Raw genomic sequence first — 23,172 nt, 5'->3', positions numbered from 1 at the left:
GTTTTGATAATAGCAGCTCTGTGCCAGAGTGGGATTAAAGAAGCTGCTGGTGTCATTCATGGGTCCAGCTGCTGGGAAAACGTAGCAGCCAGTTGTCGGTGAGCACAGGACTTATGAAAAGCCCTGTATTTCATTTTTGCACTAGGCCCCACTATAGCCTGAAGACGGGCCTGATCCTGGAGGCTGTGCTCTGTGCCTTCACAGCATCTTCTGTCCTGGCCAGTCCCAGAAGCAGGAACCAGGTTCAAGAACTGAGTCCAAGTTTCCCTCATCACAGCAGTGGGCAGAGTGCAAAATGCCGCATTCTATAGTTATGTAACTAAACTTGTCATTTCATGGCACTTTAACTGATTTCCAAGTAGGCAGAATGATTAAGAGTACCAGGGCTGTTGTTACGAGGCTGCAACCAGGGTAGTTGCCCTGGGCCACAAGTGGGCTTTGGGGTCCCCTCTCAAAATTTATTTTCTGGGCCTCAGCATGTCTAACACCAGCCCTAAAGAGTACTTTACGTCAATGTGAAATACAGTTACATGTCGCAGCAGATTGCTCGTGTGCTGTCACATGACTGATTCCCATAAAAAATAATTCACCAGCATTAAAACCAAGTGCTGTTCCTGTTGCAGGAGGGTGATTCACTCGGGGCCATGGAGAAGCTCTGCAGACAGCTGACCTACCACCTCAGCCCTCATTCACAGTGGAGACGCCAGGGAATAATGAAGAGAAAACCCCAGGCCTGGTGAGTCTGCTGCTGAAATGTGTGTGTGTGTGTGGGGGGGGGGGGGGGGTGTCTGTAGATTTATATTTTCATCCTGCCTCTGAATGTATCGCTGAGAGTTTGGAAACCAAGAATGCTTCCACAGGAAGGTGAAGGTTGCACATTGTACATTATCTTGATTGACTGCAACTTGATATGAGATAAGGGTTGTGGTTTCAGGACTTTTCTAGCTCTGGGTCTCCAGGCTAGGTAAGATAAATGTTGCTGCTTTATTTAAAACTAGCCATTAAGCCCGTAAAAACGGGCAAGTATTGCAGCCCTCCTCTCTCCCCTGGCCTCACCCCGTCCACCGATCCCCCCTCCCCCCCATATCCAGCGACCCTCCTCTTTCCCTTGGCCTCCCCCCATGTCCAGCAACCCTCCTCTGTGCCCTGCTCTCACCCTAAGTCCAGCAACCATGGCCTCTCCCCCCTGCCCTCCCCCCATGTCCAGCTACCCTCATCGTCGCTCCCTCCCCCCTCCGTGCCGGGGTCCCGGCACTGACCTGACAGCGTCTCTCACCTCCGTGTGAAAGTGCTACAGGCAGCAGCAGATCTGCTGCTGCCTGTAGCGCTTTCACACGGAGGTGAAAGACGCTGTCAGGTCAGTGCAGGGGGCCCGATAACGGAGGGGGGCGGGAGCGGCGGCGTGGATGGGGGGAGGGTGGAAGTTGGTTCGCGCGATGGTCCTTTCCAGGCGGCAGCGTCGTCGTCCGACAATTCGACTCTGTTTCCCTCTCTGTTCCGCCCTCTGACATCATGACGTCTTGACGCGAGGGCGGGACAGAGAGGAAGTCTGTACTGTGCATTTGCAAGTGAGTATGGTCACTTGCCGTTTATATGTTTGATAGGTCTTAAGGGGGGAGGGGGGAATGATAAGAGAATAATGCACAATATTTGCCTCTTAACATGCATTAAACTGCAAAATCATAATGTTACCATAGCACTTGTTAAAGGTACTCTGGGCTATATGAGATGCAAAGCATGCAGAACACCTTATTATTATGTAAATCACTGAACTTCATAAGCCCTTTTCTTCCAGGAAAAGTAAAGCTAGCTCAGAGTTGGTATTATTTTCATGTCTGGAACATCACACCGCTGACATGTGGTTCAGTTTTCCTGGAAGCCATCTTTAAATGGACTGGAGTTTTAGCATCATGGAGTGCAGTTTCTCACCCTCTCCCCGTTTTCCCCAGCAAAAACCTATCTCTGAACATACCCCTTCCCCCACCCAGGAAAGACTTAGGGGTTGATATTCAAAAGGGTTTAACTGGGCAGGAGAGTTCTTGCCCAGTTAAACCCCACTGAGCTGGCCGGCCACTGATGTTCATCGGTATATAACCGGGTACCGCCACTGAATATTGCCGTTAACCAGCTAGGTTAGGAGCGGTCCAGGGGCAGAGCTTGGGCAGAGCGAGCAGATAGATGGTTAGTGGCAATATTCAGTCCGGTAACCAGCTAAGCAAGTGCATAAAGTTAGGACAACTGAAAGGCTGTCCTAACCTTTTGCGCTCAGTTATCTGGGCATCATTCTGAATATCGACCAGTGTCCGGTTAACTTCTGGGTCAGCGCACATACCTGGATATTCATTGCCAAGAGCTGAGCTGCACATGGCCTGGCATTGAATATTTGGGGTTAGCTCAGCCTGCAACTGGGAGTGGCCTACAAGTTGCTTACTGCTGCAGGCTGAATATTGGAGGAGTGGCCTAGTGGTTAGGGTGATGGACTTTGGTCCTGAGGAACTGAGTTCGATTCCTGGCACAGGCAGCTCCTTGTGACTATGGCAAGTCACTTAACCCTCCATTGCCTGCCGCATTGAGCCTGCCATGAGTGGGAAAGCGCAGGGTACAAATGTAACAAAAATAAAATTACCCCATTAAACTCCTCCACCCCCAAAGACCACATAGGCTTTAATCTCATAAAATGGGATGGGAGTGATTTCCAGTTGCTCCGACACCTTGCAGTTCCAGGATCAAAATGTCACTTGCAACCCCTAGTGGTAGTCTCATGGTACTACTGCTATGGGGCCAAGCTGCCTTTTGCCTTAAATAGCAGCTTGACTCCCCCTAGCAGTAGTACCACAAAAAAACCACTAGGGGTCAAAGTTGCCATTTTGAACCCAGAACTGCAAGAGGTGGGAGCGACTGAGGATTAGTCCTATCCTGTTCCATGAGGCCTTCAGATAGACCTTAAAGAGATTATAGAGGATTGGGAGGGGGGCTGTTACATAGTAACATAGTAGATGACGGTAGAAAAAGACCTGCACGGTCCATCCAGTCTGCCCAACAAGATAACTCATGTTTGCTGCTTTTTGTGTATACCCTACTTTGATTTGTACCTGTGCTCTTCAGGGCACAGACCGTATAAGTCTGCCCAGCACTATCCCCGCCTCCCAACCAACAGCCCCTCCTCCCAACCGCCGGCTCTGGCACAGACGGTACAAGTCTGTCCAGCACTATCCCCGCCTCCCAACCACCAGTCCCGCTGCCCACCACCGGCTCTGGCACAGACCGTATAAGTCTGCCCAGCACTATCCTCACCTCCCAACCACCGGCTCTGGCACAGACCGTACAAGTCTGTCCAGCACTATCCCTGCCTCCCAACCACCAGCCCCGCCTCCTGATCTTGACTAAGAAGAGAGATATTGATTGGGATTCTGGGTGGAAGGGGGTCTGGAGGTGGCTTGGAATGAGTAATTTAAGTATCTTCAGGGGAAGGGTCAGTTTGGAGGGGTGAGAAGTTGGGAGGTCTATTTGCTTGGGGAGAGAGATAAGATGCTGTTTCTCATATTACTAAAGCTTTGACCCCGTAAAGATGGATCTCTGGGAGCAAAATAAAATGCAGCTTGTGAGGTTGATCACAAACTGAATTATTAATTTACTATGGGAGTCACTATCCTGTGGGAAAATGCTGTTGCCATAGCTTAGTAACTTCCCTCCAAAATGTCTAAACTCAACTGATGCCTGAAAACAGCAAAATTGCACAGCTGCTACATTATACGTGCTTTAAATTGTATTCTGAAGGGGGGTTGGGGGGGGAGAAGGGGTGTGTGGGAGGTTAGGGGCTAGATAATCTGGGAGTTAGGAGTTGGGCTGCGAAGGATTTGTGTTATTAGGGGGTTTAAGAGGTTCACCCTAAGGAAAGATTAAGGAGTAGGACTGAGTTCCCTGATATTGGTATAGATAAAAGGAGGGTTTCCTTTGGTGTAGAGGGAAGGGGACCTAATAATGTACTAGACAGAAGAAATATGTTTATAATACTTAGTATGATGTAATGTGTATTGATTTGACAGTTTTGGAGCTAAGATAAATGGTTAGCTAAGTGTGGAAGTTCCTCAGCTAAATGGTATAGGCTTAATCCTACATTGGAGGGGAAGGGGGGATATAGTGTTTAAAAAAATTTTTTTTTGATGACGGATTGTAGGAATTCAGTTTTACTAAGGACATTTTCATATTTGAGCCTCTGTATAATTAGACAGTGGAATGTGTTTCATTTGACTTGTCATCAATAAAAATGTTGAAACTAAATTGTATTCTGAAATATTACTAATGGCTGGAGAGTGGCTTCCTCTGTGAGCAAATCAAGGTGCCACTCCTCTTGAGTTGACCCAGTTTTGACTCCCCACTCAAAGCTAAGAGGAACTCATTTATTTTACCTAGTGGGCATTTCAGTGTTGTCTGGTTTAATCGGGGTCATAGTAACATAGTAACGTAGTAGATGACGGCAGAAAAAGACCTGCACGGTCCATCCAGTCTGCCCAACAAGATAACTCATATGTGCTACTTTTTGTGCAAACCCTACTTTGATTTGTACCTGTGCTCTTCAGGGCACAGACCCTATAAGTCTGCCCAGCACTATCCCCGCCTCCCAACCACCAGCCCCTCCTCCCAACCGCCGGCTCTGGCACAGACCATATAAGTCTGCCCAGCACTATCCCCTTTTACTAAGCTGCAGGGAGAAAGGGCCTGCGGTAGTGGCGGGGGCCATTTTTTCTGCAGCCGGTAAAAGCCCTCCCCCCCCCCAAAAAAATGGCCATGCGATGAGAGAACTCTTACTGTGTGACCATGCGACAGGGAGCCCTTACTGCCACAGGCTCCCGCGCTATCCCGGCAGTAACCAGGCAGCGGCGATGCCCGATTACTGTCGTGCAAGCCATTTCCGGAGGTTTTCTTTTTCCCCTGGAAATAGCATGCGCTCGGGGTGGGACCACCGCCGGCAGCCGCATTGGTCTGGTGGTAGTCCCAGAAGAGCGAGCGGAAAGCCCGCATTAGGCTTACCACTGCTCTGTAAAAGGGTCCTATTATGTTGGGCGCAAGAGTAATTTCCATAAGGATGCTTCTTTGTGCCTATGTTGCAGAAAGGAATTTTCCAGCGCTGGGAAGGTTCCTACAGTGTGATGTACTGCTAGAAAAGATGCTATCATCAAGGGTGGGGGTACTTATTGTATTTATTAGCACCTGGTTACCAGCCTGAGTTTAAATTATTTTTCTTTGTCTTGGTAAGGAACCAGCAATTGTTGTCACTGTGTTATATAAAAACACCAGTATTGTATAAACTGAAAACATCTAGGTTGGTTTTTGTGTTCCCAGAATGGGGTCAGGAGAACGCATGCACCAGGAAGACGCTGAATCAGACATGTTTAACTTCCTTTTCATTGTCTTGATTTCATTTTTCAAGTCTCCTCTGTTGGTCCAAGGGAGGTGTCCTTAGGCAGTAGGTTTGAGTATGTCTCTTTGGATGATAAATAAATCAGTTTTTTCAGGGGCAAACCTATATTTCCAGATTGTAGGGCAGCCGCTCGGTGCTGAAACCAGGGCAGTCTGGTCTCAGAGGGGATAGAGCTGGGAAAGCCCTGTGTACGAGTCCCTGAAATATGCGATAATGTCCATGTATATCATGCATCCAATTCACTCCTCAGTGATATAAGTACTGAAGAGATAGGCTTTAAGAAAATCTTAGAGGGTTCCTTTACTTATCAAGCAGTTTCCTTTTGGAATAAACTACCATTAGATATTAGACAACAATCCTCCTAGCTTTCTTTTTGAAAACATTTAGAAACTTATCTGTTTGATAAATATCTGAAATATGAGTAATTTAATTAACCTTAATACCTCTCTTTTTAAAATATTGGTATTTTTGTACTATTTTATGTTTCGGTTTGTTCTGTATTCCACTTTGAACCTTATGAGGGATTATGATGGTTACAAGAGTCAAGATTAGATTAAGTGTTTATCTAGTCTCTGCCCAGTTTCGTTACTGCTGCCCCAGTTGATCTCAAGCTTTCCCCTCACTTACGTTTATGCCAAGCGTTCTTGAAAGTCCAGTCAGGTAATCGAAGAAAACAGGATGATGGCTTCTGCATAGCCAGAATCGCAAACGGCTTAATTTCACACATAATGTGATGGTAATCTCAGTTTCTCACATTTTCTGCCAATGCTTGCCGTTCCAGAATCCACATGTCAAACAGGAATTATTCTGCTTCCGTGCAAGGTTTCAATTTCACAGGCAAATTCATTGAACTGGTGCAAACCCCTGAGAGGCTCTGTTAAATTCCCTCAAGAGCCCATTTTATGTTGAAATGTAGGCTATCACACACTCCAGTGGATCTGTAAGATAACTGCTTTGAATTTTAATGTGCCACTGAGATTTCTGAGGGACTTTTTCCTGGTTCTTTAATGTTGCTTGGATCCACTGGTGAAGAAAATGTGATAGAATTTCTTTTTGAGTGGATCAGACCAAAATCTCAGATGTTGGTGCAGCTCTTTTTGAAGCCCCATGGATCAATATTCAGAAGTATTTACCCACTATGGCCGGGGTTTAAAAAAAACATGTACTTCTACTACTAATCATTTCTATAGTGCGACTAGATGTATGCAGCACTGTGCACACTATATGCAGTTACTTTCTCTGTCCCTAGAGGGCTCACAATCTAAGTTTTTGTACCTGAGGCGGGGGGGGGGGGGGGGGGTTGGGTGACTTGCCCAAGGTCACAAGGAGCCACAGTGGGAATTGAACCCAGGTTGCCAGGTTCAAAGCCTGCTGCACTAACCCATTAGGCCACTCCTCCCTCCTGTATATTCAGAGCTGGTATCTGAATAGGGGGGTGGCGCTGAAAATACTTGTATACTGGGCAGCATCTGGATAGCAATTATGAGGCTGAAGGAAATACAGTCTCTATGATACTTCCAAATATTGGTTAGCTGCTGACAGGGCCGGTCTTAGCAAGTGCGGGGCCCTGTGCAGACCAATTTGATGGGGCCCTATCCTAGTTCCGCCCCCACCCTAGCTCCACCCCCACCCTACTTCCGCTCCCACCCTAGCTCCACCCCCCCACCCTAGCTCCAGGGCCAGCCACCCCTCCCTCCGAGCTCCCAGGCCATCCCCTTCAAGCTCCAGGACCATCCCCCCTCCCTCCGAGGCCCCCCTCCCTCCCACCCAGCTCCAGGGTCCTCTCCCTCCCATCCAGCTCCAGGGCTCCTCCCTCCCAGCTCCAAGGCCCCCCTCCCTCCTTTCCAGCTCCAAGGCCCCCCTCCCAGCTCCAAGGCTCCCTTCCTTCTGAGGCTTCCCTCCGAGCTCCAGTCCCCCTCCCTCTGAATTTTAAGTTACCTCGTCGGGTTACAGGCAGCGGTAGGAATGAAAAGCGTGTGAGCTGCTCGGTGCTTCAGGAGCCTTCCTTTCTCTCTCTCAGCTCTGGTCCCGCCCTCGTGGAAACAGGAAATGAGGGTGAGAAAGGAGAGAGAGAAAGGAAGGCTCCTGAAGCGCCAAGCAGCTTGCACGCTTTTCACTCCTGCCGCTGCCTGTAACCCGACGAGATAACTTTTAAAATTCAAAGGGAGAGGGACTGGAACTTGGGTGGTCGGGGGCGGGGCCCCCTTGAGTGCGAGGCCCTATGCGGTCGTCTCGGTCGCCTCGCCCTAAGACCGGCCCTGGCTGCTGAGCACAATTACAAGTATTTAAAAGTAGAGAGGTGTGGTAGCCGTGTTAGTCCACTCTTAAAGGTTATCAATAGAAATCAAACAAAACATGGAAAAGAAAATAAGATGATACCTTTTTTATTGGACATAACTTAATACATTTCTTGATTAGCTTTCGAAGGTTGCCCTTCTTCGTCAGATCGGAAATAAGCAAATGTGGTATCAGGTAGTGTATATAAGAGAAACATCAAAGCATTACTTTGACAGTCTGACAGAGTGGGAGGGTGGGGGTATGCATGGGGACATCAAAGCATTTCATTGATATTCTAACAGAATGGGTGTTGGTAGGTGAGAGGAGGGTAATAAACAGAGAAATACAGCTTATGGTTTATAATGGGTTAGAAAACCCAGATCCTTATTAAGTCCTGTTTGTTGTGTGTCAAAATATTCAATCATTCTTATTTAAAAGGTCTTACGTTCCTGTATTGTTTTAAAATTACCTTTCAGTATTCTTACTGTGAAATCACTGGTGCAGTGTTGGCCCACAGGGGTGGGGGCTTGACTGGCACCGGCTATTTTCATGTGATGTCTGTGCAGATTGAATCTTGTCTTAAGCATCTGGCCTGTTTCTCCAATATAGCCATAAGCTGTATTTCTCTGTTTATTACCCTCCTCTCACCTACCAACACCCATTCTGTTAGAATATCAATGAAATGCTTTGATGTCCCCATGCATACCCCCACCCTCCCACCCTGTCAGACTGTCAAAGTAATGCTTTGATGTTTCTCTCATATATACTATCTGCCAACACATTTGCTTATTTCCGATCTGATGAAGAAGAGCAACCTTCGAAAGCTAATCAAGAAATGTATTAAGTTATGTCCAATAAAAAAGGTATCATCTTATTTTCTTTTCCATGTTTTGTTTTGTTTGATTTCTATTGATAAGTATAATAAATACTATAAAATAAACGTGTGGCTCCAACTGCAGAATTTGATCATTGGGGCTGTGTGGTGTCCTGTGCCGTTCAAATTCTGCATTTGGAACTGGTGCTGCCAAGGAGGGAGGACCTGGACCAACAGGCAGCTGCTCTGCTCCATTTCCTTTGTGCTGAAAGATGCAGCAGTGTTGCCAACCTCTTTTTTTTTTTCCTGCACGTTTGGGGTTGTTTTTTTTTTTTTTTAGAACTCGGCAGTTTTGTTTCTGAATTCGTGGGTAACTTGTTTTGGGGCTTGTTGGCGCTGTCAGCATATGTGAGTAGAACAACTCACATATGCTGCCAGCGGCCTGCGGTCTCCTGGGGTGGGACACCAGGTGCTAACAGTGCAGAGCCGGCATGCAGAAGAGGGTCAGGGTAAGCACCAGTTCCCTCTAATGCCCAGTACTTGGAAGGGAAGTAGCCGGGTGAGTGTTTTAACGTATGATTAAACTTCACAGTATGTAAAAAAAAATTCGCCTTATTTTGGGGCTTGTTTTTGAACTGATATCGCTTGTTTTGGGGCTTATATTTTCGGGAAAATGCACTCGTCTTTCCACGACTAACTGGCAACACTGCAATGCAGGTGAGGGAAGGGAGATAGTGAGGAAACAGAAATTAAGCTGTGGGATGTCGTGGGAGGAAGCTGTGCATGCTGGGGGCACTGTGGGAAGGGGGGGGGGGGAATTGCGGGGGAATAGGGCTGCATAGCAGATCACCCTTTATAAAATAGCTGGGTTTTTTTATTATTTCAATTTATTTATTAATTTTCAATTTTAACAAGATTACACTTGTTTGAAATACAGCAATAGTTAGATTAATAAGAAATTAAATAATTCTTCATATAAACAATAAAGCAAGAAAAGAAAAAAAAGGTAATAGCATACTATCCCAAACACACATTTTAAGCTTCCTTAGACCCCATTTAAATCATGGGGCGATCAGAGTTAGGGAAGAATTATTATATGACCATATACAAAAGAAATAAGGTGGCGTAAATACTCCCATTTACTTTAACTATTACATTTGCTTAGAATCTAGAAATGATTTTAGACTATCTGGTGAAAAAAAGGTGTATTTAACCTGACCCAACCTAACTAAGCATTTGCATGGATAGGCAAGGAAAAACATCCCGCCTATCTCCAACGTTCTTGCTTTTAATGCTAGAAAAGCTTTCCTTCTCTGTTGGGTCGATTTTGTAACATCAGGGAAGATTTGTACTTTCACCCCACCAAAACAGGTTTGTAGATTTTTGAAACAGAGTTTCATTATATTGTTCAAATCCTGTTCAAAAATCAAGGAAACTATCAGAGTTGACCGGTCTGCATTTTCATCCACCGAACGCTCTAGTATTGCTGAAATATTCTCAAGATCTAAATTAGTGTGTAGTCCATCCTGTTTTTTCCCATTCTCTCCTTTGGGACTTGGAATATAATATATCTTATTGACCGGCGGCATCGCTTCCAGGGGCATTTTTAAAACTTCATTTAGGTATCTTTTAAATAAATCATAAGGATTAATCCCTGGGAGTTTGGGAAAGTTCAATAATCGCAAATTTAATCTTCTATTGAAGTTCTCAATTTGATCCAATTTCCTTCGGATGTCTGCATTATCTTTAACCACACTAACTTTGAACTCTTGAAGAGAATCTACTTTATTCTGGAAATCAGTCACTTTTTCAGCAATGTCCGTTTTTAACTGGTCAACTTTTAAATTCAACTCTTGGAATTTTTTTTCAAAAGTACTCACTTCTCCTGAAGTTTGTTGTAATGTCTCATCCATTTTGTTCAACATTGTCCAAATCATTGCCAGATTTACCTCCTTCGTTGTTCCTAATGATGTTTCTTCTGCTCTCGGCGTCTTCTCCAACGCTTCCCGCCCCTCACTGACAGCTTCGCCCGTAACACTTCCGGTAGCTGTTTTGACTCAGGCCCATTAAGTATAGAGATGTTGTATTGTGAAAAGAGGCCCAGATCCTAGAATCAGAATTAGGTGGTATTCTTGGGAACCAGACATAAATTGTGAAGGTGTGGAATGTATTTTAAACCTTCCTGAAGAGGCCTCCTCTGGTGTCAGACAATTAGAAATAGGCTGGATTTAGTGGCCCTCCTGGCCAGCTTTTGTACCTGTGTGTAGTTAGATGACGGGAATAGCTGCTTTCAGGCAATAGAACATGGTTCAGTCGCATTTCCATTGCTTAATCCAAAAGGTATATATATGGATTTCACACCTGCCCCCCCCCCCCCCCCCCCCCGTAGTTCTAACACTTCACACTTCAAGACAATAGCACACTGTGTTGGCAGTCCACTGACGGTAATTATAGGTGCAAGTGGCTTGCAGATGATGGGAAAACAAGAAAAGGGGGGACAGTTGCCAGAGATGTCAAAATAACTTGAAATATAACCTTTATATCTGTATAATATTTACTTCTCTGCCTCCCTTTACCAGAGCTGGCAGCAGTTGTTAATGGAAGGTTGTTAAGGTATATAGTGTTTTTTTTCCCTCATGCCTCGTCACTTAAGAGGATTTTGTTGTCTCAGGGAAAGAGATTACAGACAAGTGTGTTTTCCAAAATCATTATACAATGATAATTTTATTTAAGGAAAATCAATAGAGAACACTAACTGAAAGGAAATACTGAATTATTGCCAACAGCACCAGGCCTGTCTTTGGAAGTGGCAGTGAATTTAAATAACTTAAGTCTACAAACACACAGAGCTGAGATCTGACATTGGGCTATGACTGGAGGGAGAGGTTTTTCACCTCATAAAATTTCTTGGAGAGGGAGACTTATGTAGATATCCGGTGACCTTTTCTGTTTAGGTAGGACCGCTGAATATGCAGTCCTAAACTTAAATGGATAACTCATCCATTTAATTTAGGAATGCTATCAGAGCAGTGGGGTAGCCAAGGGGTGGGCTTGGGTAGGCTCAGGCCCACCCAGTAGCAGCATACCTATGATGTGGCTGGCAGGGATCCCCAAGCCCCACCAGCCGAAAACTCCCAACAACTGTCCCTTCTGAATACCTTTTAAATAGCAGATCTTCGCCTGCAGTGACTGATACACGGTTGGACATCCAGGCAGCAATGTCGGATAAGCAGGCCGATACCTTTGCCTGGGTCTCCGCAGTGATGTCTGGTGTGGAGAGATACAGTTGGGTGTCATCAGCATAGAGATGATACTGGAAACCATGAGATGAGATCAGGGAGCCCAGGGAAGAGGTGTAGATTGAGAAGAGAAGGGGTCCAAGAACCGATCCCTGGGGAACACCAACAGATAAGGGGATGGGGGTGGAGGAAGATCCATGAGAGTGAACTTTGAAGGTGCGGTGGGAGAGATAGGAGGAGAACCAGGAGAGGACAGAGCCCTGGAACCCAAATGAGGACAGTGTGGCAAGAAGTAAGTCATGATTGACAGTGTCAATAGCGGCGGATACATCGAGAAGAGCTACGGTAGTGTTGTACATTTGTGGGTAGTGGGTTTTGGGGGAGGGGGGTTGGGGGCTCAGCACCCGTGGTAAGGGACCTATGCATGTGGGAGCGTTGTCTGAAGTCCACCGCACTGACCTCTAGGGTGTCCAGTTGGTGTCCTGGCATGTCAGGGGGGCGAGTGTACTACGAATCCTGGCCCCTCCCACGACCAAATGGCTTGGATTGAGACGTTTTTGAGCTGGGCGTTTTTAGTTTCCATTATCACTAAAACAAACAAACGCCCAGCTCGGAAACGACTAGATCCATGGCATTTTGGTCCGTACAAACCGTATTTTCGAAGCGGAAGATGGACGCCCATTTTTTTTTCGAAAATACGGTCTGTCCCACCCCTTCATGTACCCGTTTTCAGACATAGACGCCCATGGAGATGGGCGTTCGCGTTCGATTATGCCCCTCCACAGCTACTATCCCAATAATGACTGGCAGTCACTGGTGAATACATATATTCAGCACTGCTATTTGCCCGATATTCAAAGTGATTTAACTAGGTAGGAGAGGCATAGGCCTGGTTATATTGCCTGTGGTCGCCTAATCACTGATATTCAGCGGCATTTAACCAGACAGAGCTGCTGAATATCACCACAAACTGCCCCTGCACTGTTCGATCAGTGCTATGGTGGTCTGTGGGCGGAGCTTGGGCAGAGCCTTGGAGGAGCTGATATTGTGTATCTAGATTTTCAAAAGGCGTTTGACAAGGTACCTCATGAAAGGCTACAGAGGAAATTGTAGGGTCATGGGATAGGAGGAAATGTCCTATTGTGGATTAAAAACTGGTTGAAGGATAGGAAACAGAGTGGGGTTAAATGGGCAGTATTCACAATGGAGAAGGGTAGTTAGTGGGGTTCCTCAGGGGTCTGTGCTAGGACCGCTGCTTTTTAATATATTTATAAATGATTTAGAGATGGGAGTAACTAGCGAGGTAATTAAATTTGCTGATGACACAAAGTTATTCAAAGTCGTTAACTCGCGACAGGATTGTGAAAAATTACAGAAGGAACTTACGAGACTGGGAGACTGGGCGGCTAAATGGCAGATGACGTTTAATGTGAGCAAGTGCAAGGTGATGCATGTGGGGAAAAAGAACCCGAATTATAGCTACATCATGCAAGGTTCCACAAATAGAATGTTGGATTTTATTAGGAAAGGTATGGAAAACAGGTATGAGGATGTTATAATGTCGTTGTATCGCTCCATGGTGCGACCGCACCTTGAGTATTGTGTTCAATTCTGGTCGCCGCATCTCAAGAAAGATATAGTAGAACTGAAAAAGGTGCAGCGAAGGGCAACTAAAATGATAGCGGGGATGGGACGACTTCCCTATGAAGAAAGACTAAGGAGGCTAGGACTTTTCAGCTTGGAGAAGAGATAGCTGAGGGGAGACATGATAGAGGTATATAAAATAATGAGTGGAGTGGAATGGGTGGATGTGAAGCGTCTGTTCACGCTTTCCAAAAATACTAGGACTAGGGGGCATGCGATGAAACTACAGTGTAGTAAATTTAAAACAAATCGGAGAAAGTTTTTCTTCACCCAACGCATAATTAAACTCTGGAATTTGTTGCCGGAGAACGTGGTGAAGGCGGTTAGCTTAGCAGAGTTTGAAAAGGGGTTAGACGGTTTCCTAAAGGACAAGTCCATAAACCACTACTAAATGGACTTGGGAAAAATCCACAATTCCAGGAATAACATGTATAGAATGTTTGTACATTTGGGAAGCTTGCCAGGTGCCCTTGGCCTGGATTGGCCGCTGTCGTGGACAGGATGCTGGGCTCGATGGACCCTTGGTCTTTTCCCAGTGTGGCATTACTTATGTACTTATGTACTTATGGCTCGCACCGGCCTAGATGCTGAGTCTACTTGTGGCCCCACAGCCTTCCCTCTGATGTATTCCTGGAAACAGGAAGTTGCATGAGAGGGAAGGTTGTGAGGCCAACATGAGCAGTGTGTATTATTTGCTGCTCGCTGCCAGTGAAAATCTGCTATTTAAAAGGTATGCAAGGTGGGGGGGGGGGATGTTTAAGAGACCATATGGCATGCAGGCGAGAGAGGGAGAGGCCAAATCACTTGTGGGACAATCTTCTGCCCACCAATTTGGCCCCAGACCCACCCAAAATTGGACGTATGGCTACGCCCCTCTATCAGAGTGGTTCTAACTAATTAGATCTAGTTATCTGGATAGTGTTGAATACCACCACCATCCGGATAACTTGTCCATTTAAGTTAGGACTGCAATCCGAATGGTCGTACTAAATGTGTGAAGTTATCCGGGAAGTGGTTGAATATCACTGCTACCTGGATAACTTGCATCCCTACTCCTGGAATGGAGGTGTGGATTTGTCCAGCCAAATGTTAAGCATTGACTGGTACGGAATTTTGAAAACAAAGGGCCTGATATTCACACTGCGGGAGGTAGCCAGGCTGCCTCCTGTGGTTGGTGCCGAGCCCGGATATTAAGTGCTGGGCCGTTTCCAGTGACCAACGTTGACTATCTGGTTTATTTTTGGCCGGTTTGAACTTAACCGGCCAAGTCAATATTCAGCACTAGCCAGTTAAGTTGGACCTATTGACGCGGCCATATTTTGCCGCCAAACATAGCCGGTCAGATGCTGACTATTGGCACTGATGACTATGTCATGCGATATTACCGGTCATCTGGCTAGCCACTAAGGGGGAGATTCTATATATAGCGCCTGGAAAATCTGCGCGGAAATCATTTTCACCTAACCGTATTCTATAATATTTATGTGAGGTATATAGAATAAGCTTAGTTGATAGCCCAGTGCCTAAAACTACATGCCTCCATTTACACCAACGAAAATGTGGTGTTAATCCCTGCTTGTAGATTTACGAGGACTATGCCATATTCTATAACAACGCACGTAAATTTGGGAATGCCCATGAAATTCCCCACCCATAGTCATGCCCCTTTTGAACTGCGCGGTTTAGAATTTAGGCGCAATTCATTAGAGTATACACTTAGGGCCCTGTTTACTAAGCAACGTTATAGGTGTGTTAACATTTTAAATGCACGTTAACTATGTACACGCGTTAACTATGTACGTGCCTACAATATCCCTATAGGTGCCTACATGGTGCTGCTGCGAGACTGAGGATATAGTGAGCCTAATGTTTCAGTCTTGGGGTGAGAGGACACAAGGATATTGTTTTAGTTGCACGCACTACTGGTAGCTAATTAGCCAATGGCCACTGAGTGTTCACATGAACACACATCAGGAGAGATTGGTATAATACAGGAAAATCCATATATGGCACAGGCTAGTTTCTGATTTCTAGTTTAGGAGAAATCACATGATTTGGGAGAAACGAAACTTACATAGGCTATATATGTGATGTCTGGGACAGTGTTAGCTGAGCAGTCTTTGCTATTCATTGATTGTGTCTGGTGTTGCTGTCTGACAACGTGCTCCAGAGAGAGAACAATTATTTTGTATATTGGCTCTGTGAGATACCAATAAAGATAATTACTGGTTGCGCCTAACTGAGTCTAAGTTTTCTCTCTTATTTTTCAGCCTATGAGGCTGAAATGTTTCCCTTCCCTGGGTGGGGGGGGGGGGGGGGGGGGGGGGGGGGGGGGGGCAAAGGGATTGGGAAAACACAATGGTTAGTGTGCGTGCTAAGTGTAGGCACGCTAAAAGCACTAACTCACCTTAGTAAACAGGTCCCTTAGTGAGTTAAGCACCTCTATTCTAACTTGCCAATTAGTGCTCATTATTGCTTGTTAAATGCTGTTAATGCTGATTGGCTTGTTAAGCCAATTAAGTTACACGCATTATTATCAAACACGCTTAGATTTAGGCTTGGAACGCTAGGCATGATATATAGAATCTGGGTGTAAGTGCTAATATTCAGCTGTGATAGCTGGCTATCTCGTGCTGGTTAAATGGTTTTGAGTATCTGGGGAAAGGGCTTATGTAGTTGGTACCTGATGCTACCACTTAAGTCATTTTGAGTACCGAGTCCTTCACTTTTAAGAGATCATTGTTCCATACTCTGCATGCTTTCCCCACTTCTTGCTGATGCAGTTGTCCGAACCTTGTATTCTCTCCCCCTCCTGATGATATTCTTCTCTGTGTCCCTTTCCTTATTAATATTTAGGAAGCTCGTGAAAGTCACAGGTTTCTGCCCTTGGTTTTTCTCCCCCTGCTTTCCACTTGGCACTACCTTCTGGTCTCTGTGGAAGAAGCTGCTCTATCAAAATGAAATCAGAAAAGTGTAGACAGTCCTCTGAGGCTTTGTTTTGTCAGAACTGGGGTTTTGGACCACCGAGACAAAGACCAGGTTGCCTGAAGTTGGGTGTGCAAATTTGGATGTGCATGGCAGATCCATGCATAAACTGATTAGCTAATTAGGTGCTAAAAGTTAATAATTAGTGAAACAAAATCTCACAGAGTATTATCTTCTAGCATTCATTAAGTACAAAACTCATATAATGCTTGAATCCAAATAAGTAAGTGAAAATGTGCTCATCAGGATAATTTAGTTAAATGTGCTCCTCATAATTTGAAAGAACCTTCACCGACCGCTATGGTCTTCTCAATGTCCGATCGTGATTTAAATCATCGCATACTTCAGCGATATCAAAAATGTTTTGTATATTCCATGATTAAATCGATTATGTGAGTCACTTAGAGACTGTTAAGATAAGTGATTCACATCCTAAACCAAATTGCCATATGTAGGAACCAGACCATACAAGCCTGCCCAGCCATAGGAGCCAACTTTTCAAAATGATTGGGGGTGCTGAAAAAATTTTTTTTTTTTACAGGTGGTGCATTCCCCTCTCTCCCCCCTCCATTCATATCCAGCAATTCTCCTCCCTCCCCTGCCCTCCCCTCTCATCCATGTCCAGCGAATTCTCCTCTCTCCACTGACCTCCCCTCCCTCCATCCATGTCCAACACGTCTCATCTCTCCCCTGCCCTCTTTTCCATGTCCAGCAATTTCTCCTCTCTCCCCTCCCTTCCATGTCCAGCGATGTCTCCTCTCTCCCCTCCCCTCCATGTCCAGTAACTTGCCCCAAACACCACCTGTCCCTTTTCAGCCCCCTTCTCCTCTCGAGTTCCAGGCCCCCCCCCCCCGTCCTCCGAATTCCAGGCCCCACTCTCCTCCGAGTTCCAGGCCCCACTCTCCTACGAGTTCCAGGCCCCCCCTCTGCTCCGAGTTCCAGGCCCCCCCTCTCCTCCGAGGACCAGGCCCCACCCCAGCCCGACCTCTTCTCCCACAACAATCCTCTGTCCTCACCTTCCTGCCACCCAGAATTTAAAACTCATCTTACCTCGGTTCCGGCAGCAATGAAAGGCGAGCAGGCTCGGCTTCAGCCTTCCCTTCTCTCTCAGCTCTGGTCCCGCCCTCGCGGAAACAGGAAATGAAGGTGGGACCAGAACTGAGAGAGAAGGGAAGGCTGAAGCCGAGCCTGTTCGCCTTTCATTGCTGCCGGGACCCGAGGTAAGATGAGTTTTAAATTCTGGGCGGCAGGACGGCGAGGATGGAGGACTGTTGAGGGAGAAGAGGGCGGGCTGGCTGGGGTTGGAACCGGAAAAGATGGCGGGTTAAAATATTGGGGGTGCTCAAGCACCCACGGAGTTGGCTCCTATGGATACAGTTCTCTGCTTATCACCTGCCTGAGCTTAATACTGCCTTCTGCTTGTTGTCTGCCTGCATCTTGAGCCTGAACCCGATTCTGTCTTCTGCTGGCTCTTTGTCCCTATCCTGAGCCTGCTCTTGTCTCTGTTTCCAGCTGTTCCTTCAAGTACTGAGACCCGCTCCAGATCCTGTCAGCCGCCAGCACCTAGGGGCTCAACCACTAGGGAACGGTGATCACCACAGGTGAAGCACTGGGCTTTCCTATTGCTGGTCCTGGAACAGAATTCAAGCCCTCAGCTTGTTTATCGATGGTCCCAGAACAGCGCAAAGGTTCACAAGTCGTGACAGAGGTCTCACCAGACTCTTATACAGAGTACCCTTTACAGAATACTAGCTTAGTGGAGTAGAGGAGTGGCCTAGTGGTTAGAGCCACTGGTATTGCAATCCAGAAGTGGCCGGTTCAAATCCTGCTGCTGCTCCTTGTGATCTTGGACAAGTCAATTAACCCTCTATTGCCTCAGGTATAAAGTTAGATTGTGAGCCCTCCTGGGACAGAGAAATGTCCAGTGTATCTGAATGTAACTCACCTTCAGCTACTACTGAAAAAGGTGTGAGCAAAATCTAAATAAATAAATAAATATTTGAGATTCTACATGGAATGTTGGTACTATTTGAGATTCTATTGCTACTATTTGAGATTCTACATGGAATGTTGCTGTTGCTACTATTGGAGATTCTGGAATGTTGCTACTAGTTGAGATTCTACATGGAATGAATGTTGCTATTCCACTAGCAACATTCCATGTAGAGATCAGCAACGCGGCCGCGCAGGCTTCTGTTTCTGTGAGTCGGATGTCCTTAATGTAACTCACTTTCAGCTACTACTGAAAAAGGTGTGAGCAAAATCTAAATAAATAAATTAGCATGCTTCATTTTTGTGCCGGTCCTCAGGTGCCATGTAGAGAATCTAGCTCCATTTGTCCAGTAGAAAATTGAGATGTGGAATGGGAAGAAGAGGGCGCAAGACAAAAGTTTCCTTCTTAACATTAGCATTTTATTGACCTTTCTCTCAGCTTATTCAAGTGTTGTGAGCTTAATATGTCATTTCAGTTTATTGAGAACATGTCTGATGTTTACAATATGCATCACGTGCACACGATATTTACACTGAGTATTATAGAACAGACAAGAGGGTATATTTAGAAGCTAGATAGAGGGAAATTTAATTAGATTCTAAGGAAGAACTGTTTTACTGTCCAGCGGGATCAGCTTGTGGAATCTTCTTTCTAACGAGGTTATGCCAGCAATATCAGTGGACATATTTCAAAGAAAATTGGATAATTTCTTGAGCATGACAGGTTGGAACAGATACAGAATGTGCAGTAATACATCACCAGGCAGAACTGAACTAGAAGGCGAAACAAAAATGCCAGTAAAGCCCACGGAGACCATTTAGTAAACAATTTTCAAAGCCATTTACCACAGTAAGTTGGCCTGTCCTGAAAACCAAATCCTAAAAGTGTACAGAGACCAAACAGGTAGAAAATTTAGCCAAAGCCACAAAATGACACAGCCAACTCTGTGTATAAATATTATTTACGTTGGTTTCAAATGGGGGTGCCTCAAGATAGTCTGCTGCCTGAGGCAAGTTATGAGATGGCTTATCCAAAAGGGAAGGGCCCCTTAGAGCTCTGGTCACAGACTGAGGAGGGGGTCCTCTCACTCAGAGCGCTGGTCAAGCAGTTGCCCCAACAGAAAATAACTCGGTTTATATTTCCAGACTACATAATAGAAAAAAAGGAAAACTGTGTGATCTCAGGCTTTATGCAGCAAATACCTTAGCAGCTCAGTTATGTAGCCTGAGCAGTGGCGTACCAAAGGGGGGGCGGTGGGGGCAGTCCGCCCTGGGTGCACGCCGCTGGGGCGATGGCGCGCGCCGGTCAGCATCGTTCGTTTCCATGCTCCCTCTGCCCCGGAACAGGAAGTAACCTGTTCCGGGGCAGAGGGAGCATGGAAACGAACGATGCTGACCGGCGCGTAGCACCCCCCCAGCGGCGTGCACCCGGGGTGGGGGGGTGTCCCTTTGCCAGGGGGGGGTGCTGCACGGGGGGGGGGGGGCACTGCACCGGGGGGGCGGGGCGCATCGGCGATCCGCCCCTGGTGTCAGCGCCCCTCGGAACGCCACTGAGCCTGAGACACTCATATAAAAAATATTGACCCCTGGACCTTCACAGTGTTAAATGTAAGCATATATTCTGCATTCACTGAAATCCCCCCCCCCCCCCCCATACACACACCTCATCCAATAATAAGCGCAGAGCAGAATCAAGATATTTCCACACAGAACTCAGTAAACAAAAAAGAAAATTCTGATTTTGGTGTCCTCTCAGTAACAGCACAGTAACTCCTTATTAGTACTGGGCATATTGTGAAGTAATATAAAAAACCCTACAAAGTCATCCAGTATCTATAGAGCTAATCTACCAAATCATAACAGCGCTATCTTCCAGGACTCACACTAGAACATCAATATACCTATTGCAGAGATGCCAAGTTACCCAGTTCCAGGCTTTGAGACAGTCCTGGATTTCTGACCACCCCATCATGGTGCATTATGGGACTTGCATCACTGAGTTCAATGGGCAGGATCAGGCACTACAAATCCCACAGTGCATTGGGATATAAGTTCAAAACCAGGACTGGCCAAAAAGTGTCTATCGTGAAACTGAGTAACTTGGCATTTATTTATTTATTAGGACTTATTTACCGCTTTTTTGAAGGAATTCACGCAAGGCGGTGTACAGTAAGAATAAATCAAACACAAGCAATAGACAATTACAGCAGTAAAAATATTCAAATAACAATACAAAGTATGACTATGAGGCATATTTTCAAAGCACTTTGGGAGGCTAAGTTCCATAGGTTTCTATGGAACTTTGGGAGGCTAAGTGCTTTGAAAATATGCCTCCTAGTACACTACTTACAATGTCAACACAATACGTAATAGAACATTTTAATAGACAGTGTAGGGTATAAGCAAAGATGAAACGTATAGATAGGTAAGAGAGTAAGAAGAGTTAGAAAGTAAGGGGACTAATTTAAAGAAAGTTGCACGTGACATAAGAGAAGTGATTAAATATTATCTCATTATTTCTGCTATTGGGAAAACTGAGCAAGCTCTAGAGTACTACAGATTGTTACATAGAGACAGAGCTGGTGTTAAAGATGGCCAAAAACAGAAATTTAAGAGGGCAGCAAAATCAATTAGCAGGCTGTGCGTATCCTTTTCAGGTTTTGGCAGGGTTGGGGCCCCTCTGTGGCATGGCGGCCCATGGTAGTTGTGCAAATTGTATATTCTAATATTAGCTCTCACAAAGTCACCAAAACCCTATTGTACCCACATATAGGTGTCCCCTTTACCCATAAAGGCTGTTGTAGTGGTGTACAGCAGGGGCGTAGCCAGACTTCGGCAGGAGGGGGGTCCAGAGCCCGAGGTGAGGGGGCGCATTTTAGCCCCCCCCCCCCCCAGCACCGCCAACACCCCCCGCTATTGCAGAAACCCCGCTGCCGCCATTGCCGACACCCACCCCGCCGCTGACCCTCTCGACCCCCCCTCCTGCCACCAACCCTCCTGCTGGCTCCTCCCACGACCAAAAGGCTTGCATTTGGTCGTTTCTGAGATGGGCGTCCTTGGTTTCCATTATCGCCAAAAATCAGAAACGACCAAGTCTAGGGATGACCATCTCGAAGGACGACCTAAATTTCAGGATTTGGGCATCCCCGACCATATTATCGAAACGAAAGATGGACGTCCATCTTGTTTCAATAATACGGATTTCCCCGCCCCTTCGCTGGGACATTTGCAAGGATGTCCTCAGCAAAACTTGGGCGTCCCTTTCGATTATGCCCCTCCACGTATTAATACCCCAAAAATGTATAAACAAATTGTTATCAGTCTTCATCATGAAGATTTCATGATTTAAAATAAACACAGTAAACTTCAGGGAAACTTTGACTCAACATGTGTTGATTAGGGTCAGCAACCAAGATGCAGCTGATACCTTTTTTTGGACTTACTTAAAATATATCACCTGCAACTTGGATGTTGACCCTAATTTCCACATAGCCAGGCTGACTAACATGGCAATCGCAGTTCTTGGCATGAAACCGAAGGTCCTGCTAGGAACACAACAAAAGGTATTTTAACAAGAGATCTGTCTCTCTTCTCTCTTGATGAATAAGAACCAGCATTGAATATAACAGTCGAATGGTGTCATGGACCCTGATGCAGAGTTGGGCCGTGCATGGAGTTTATAGACTGACACACAAGATAAGTACACCACACCACACTAATAGACAATTGAATCGTGTGTTTTGGGGGGACTTTAATATCAAGGAGGTCTTTGAGCCTATGATGAATGGATGGTGCTCCCTTAAGTTGAATAAATGCTCAACAAAGGAGTATCCTATCGTCAATTGAGGCTTTTCCTCCATATACATACACAGAAATTACACCTACACTACAACAAGTGAATAGATATCATTATTTTGGGTTGTTGTTATGACATTGTGATATTCTACTAGCTCTGAGTGGTATTTAGATCTCTTCTCTCTTCTATACGTCTTATAGTTTACGTTCAATTGTACCTGGTAGGCTAGGAGGATTATTTATTTGGACATGGAAGATAGGCACTTCACTGTTTATTCTGCTCCGTGCTGTAATGCTCAGAGCAGGGAACCAGATCGGTTGAGATTCTGTCTGAATTCACGATTTACATCCCTGTGTCTTTTCAGATGCGCCTCCCGTTCGAAACCACTCAGCAAGCATTGTCATGCTGATGAGCGCAGTAATATACTCATGTGGCAGTCTGACAGTTGTGATTTATGGAGCTTGTAGTGTATTGGATTTAACATTGTTACAGTGTACAACCAGCACAACCGAAAATGACTTGTCTGTCCTTATCTGTACCGCAGGCGCTAAATCAGAGTGCTGGCCCTGCTTGAGCCAGTGGCAATTTAGTTTTCAAAACCCCAAATGCAAGGTTTTCCATCTGACTCCCTGTCATAAGGAACAGGGTAGTCCAGTCCTGGTTTTACCCTACGGGGGGGGGGGGGGGTATGGACTTGTAGTTCTGATTGTCTCATTGAGTTTTCCGCACCACCACAGCCAGCAAGCGTGTGAAATAATGAGCTCACCGGCTCTGAGCACAATGAGCATGCAAATGCATGCTACACGGGTCATCAGTTATTCCTCTCCAATGCTCAGCAAGCAGTGTGCCAAACAAGGGCACTCCTTCCATGGCAAACCCAACGCCCATTCGGAGCTGGCATTAGGGTTGTGCCGAGCAGGGGAGGAATAGGGAAACCTAAGCCCTGATGATCTGGTGGACCCAAGACCCCCACCCCAAACACTCAAACCCTGATGGTCCAGTG

At 45.9% G+C, this 23,172-nt stretch overlaps 1 protein-coding gene across 1 annotated transcript in view; it reads left to right on the top strand.

Moving 5' to 3' along the window:
• LRRC75A (leucine rich repeat containing 75A) overlaps positions 1-23,172 on the top strand; it is a 404,278-nt gene that overhangs the window by 267,016 nt on the left and 114,090 nt on the right. Inside the window, exon 3 of the mRNA XM_030185667.1 lies at positions 624-736. Coding sequence (XP_030041527.1) covers positions 624-736 — 113 coding nt within the window. The remainder of the gene's footprint in view (positions 1-623; positions 737-23,172) is intronic.

The sequence above is a fragment of the Microcaecilia unicolor genome, chromosome 13, assembly GCF_901765095.1.
Source record: "Microcaecilia unicolor chromosome 13, aMicUni1.1, whole genome shotgun sequence".
NCBI classification, from domain to species: Eukaryota; Metazoa; Chordata; class Amphibia; order Gymnophiona; family Siphonopidae; genus Microcaecilia; species Microcaecilia unicolor.
Note: the sequence above shows the minus strand (reverse complement) of the source record. Positions and strands in the feature narration are given on the sequence as shown.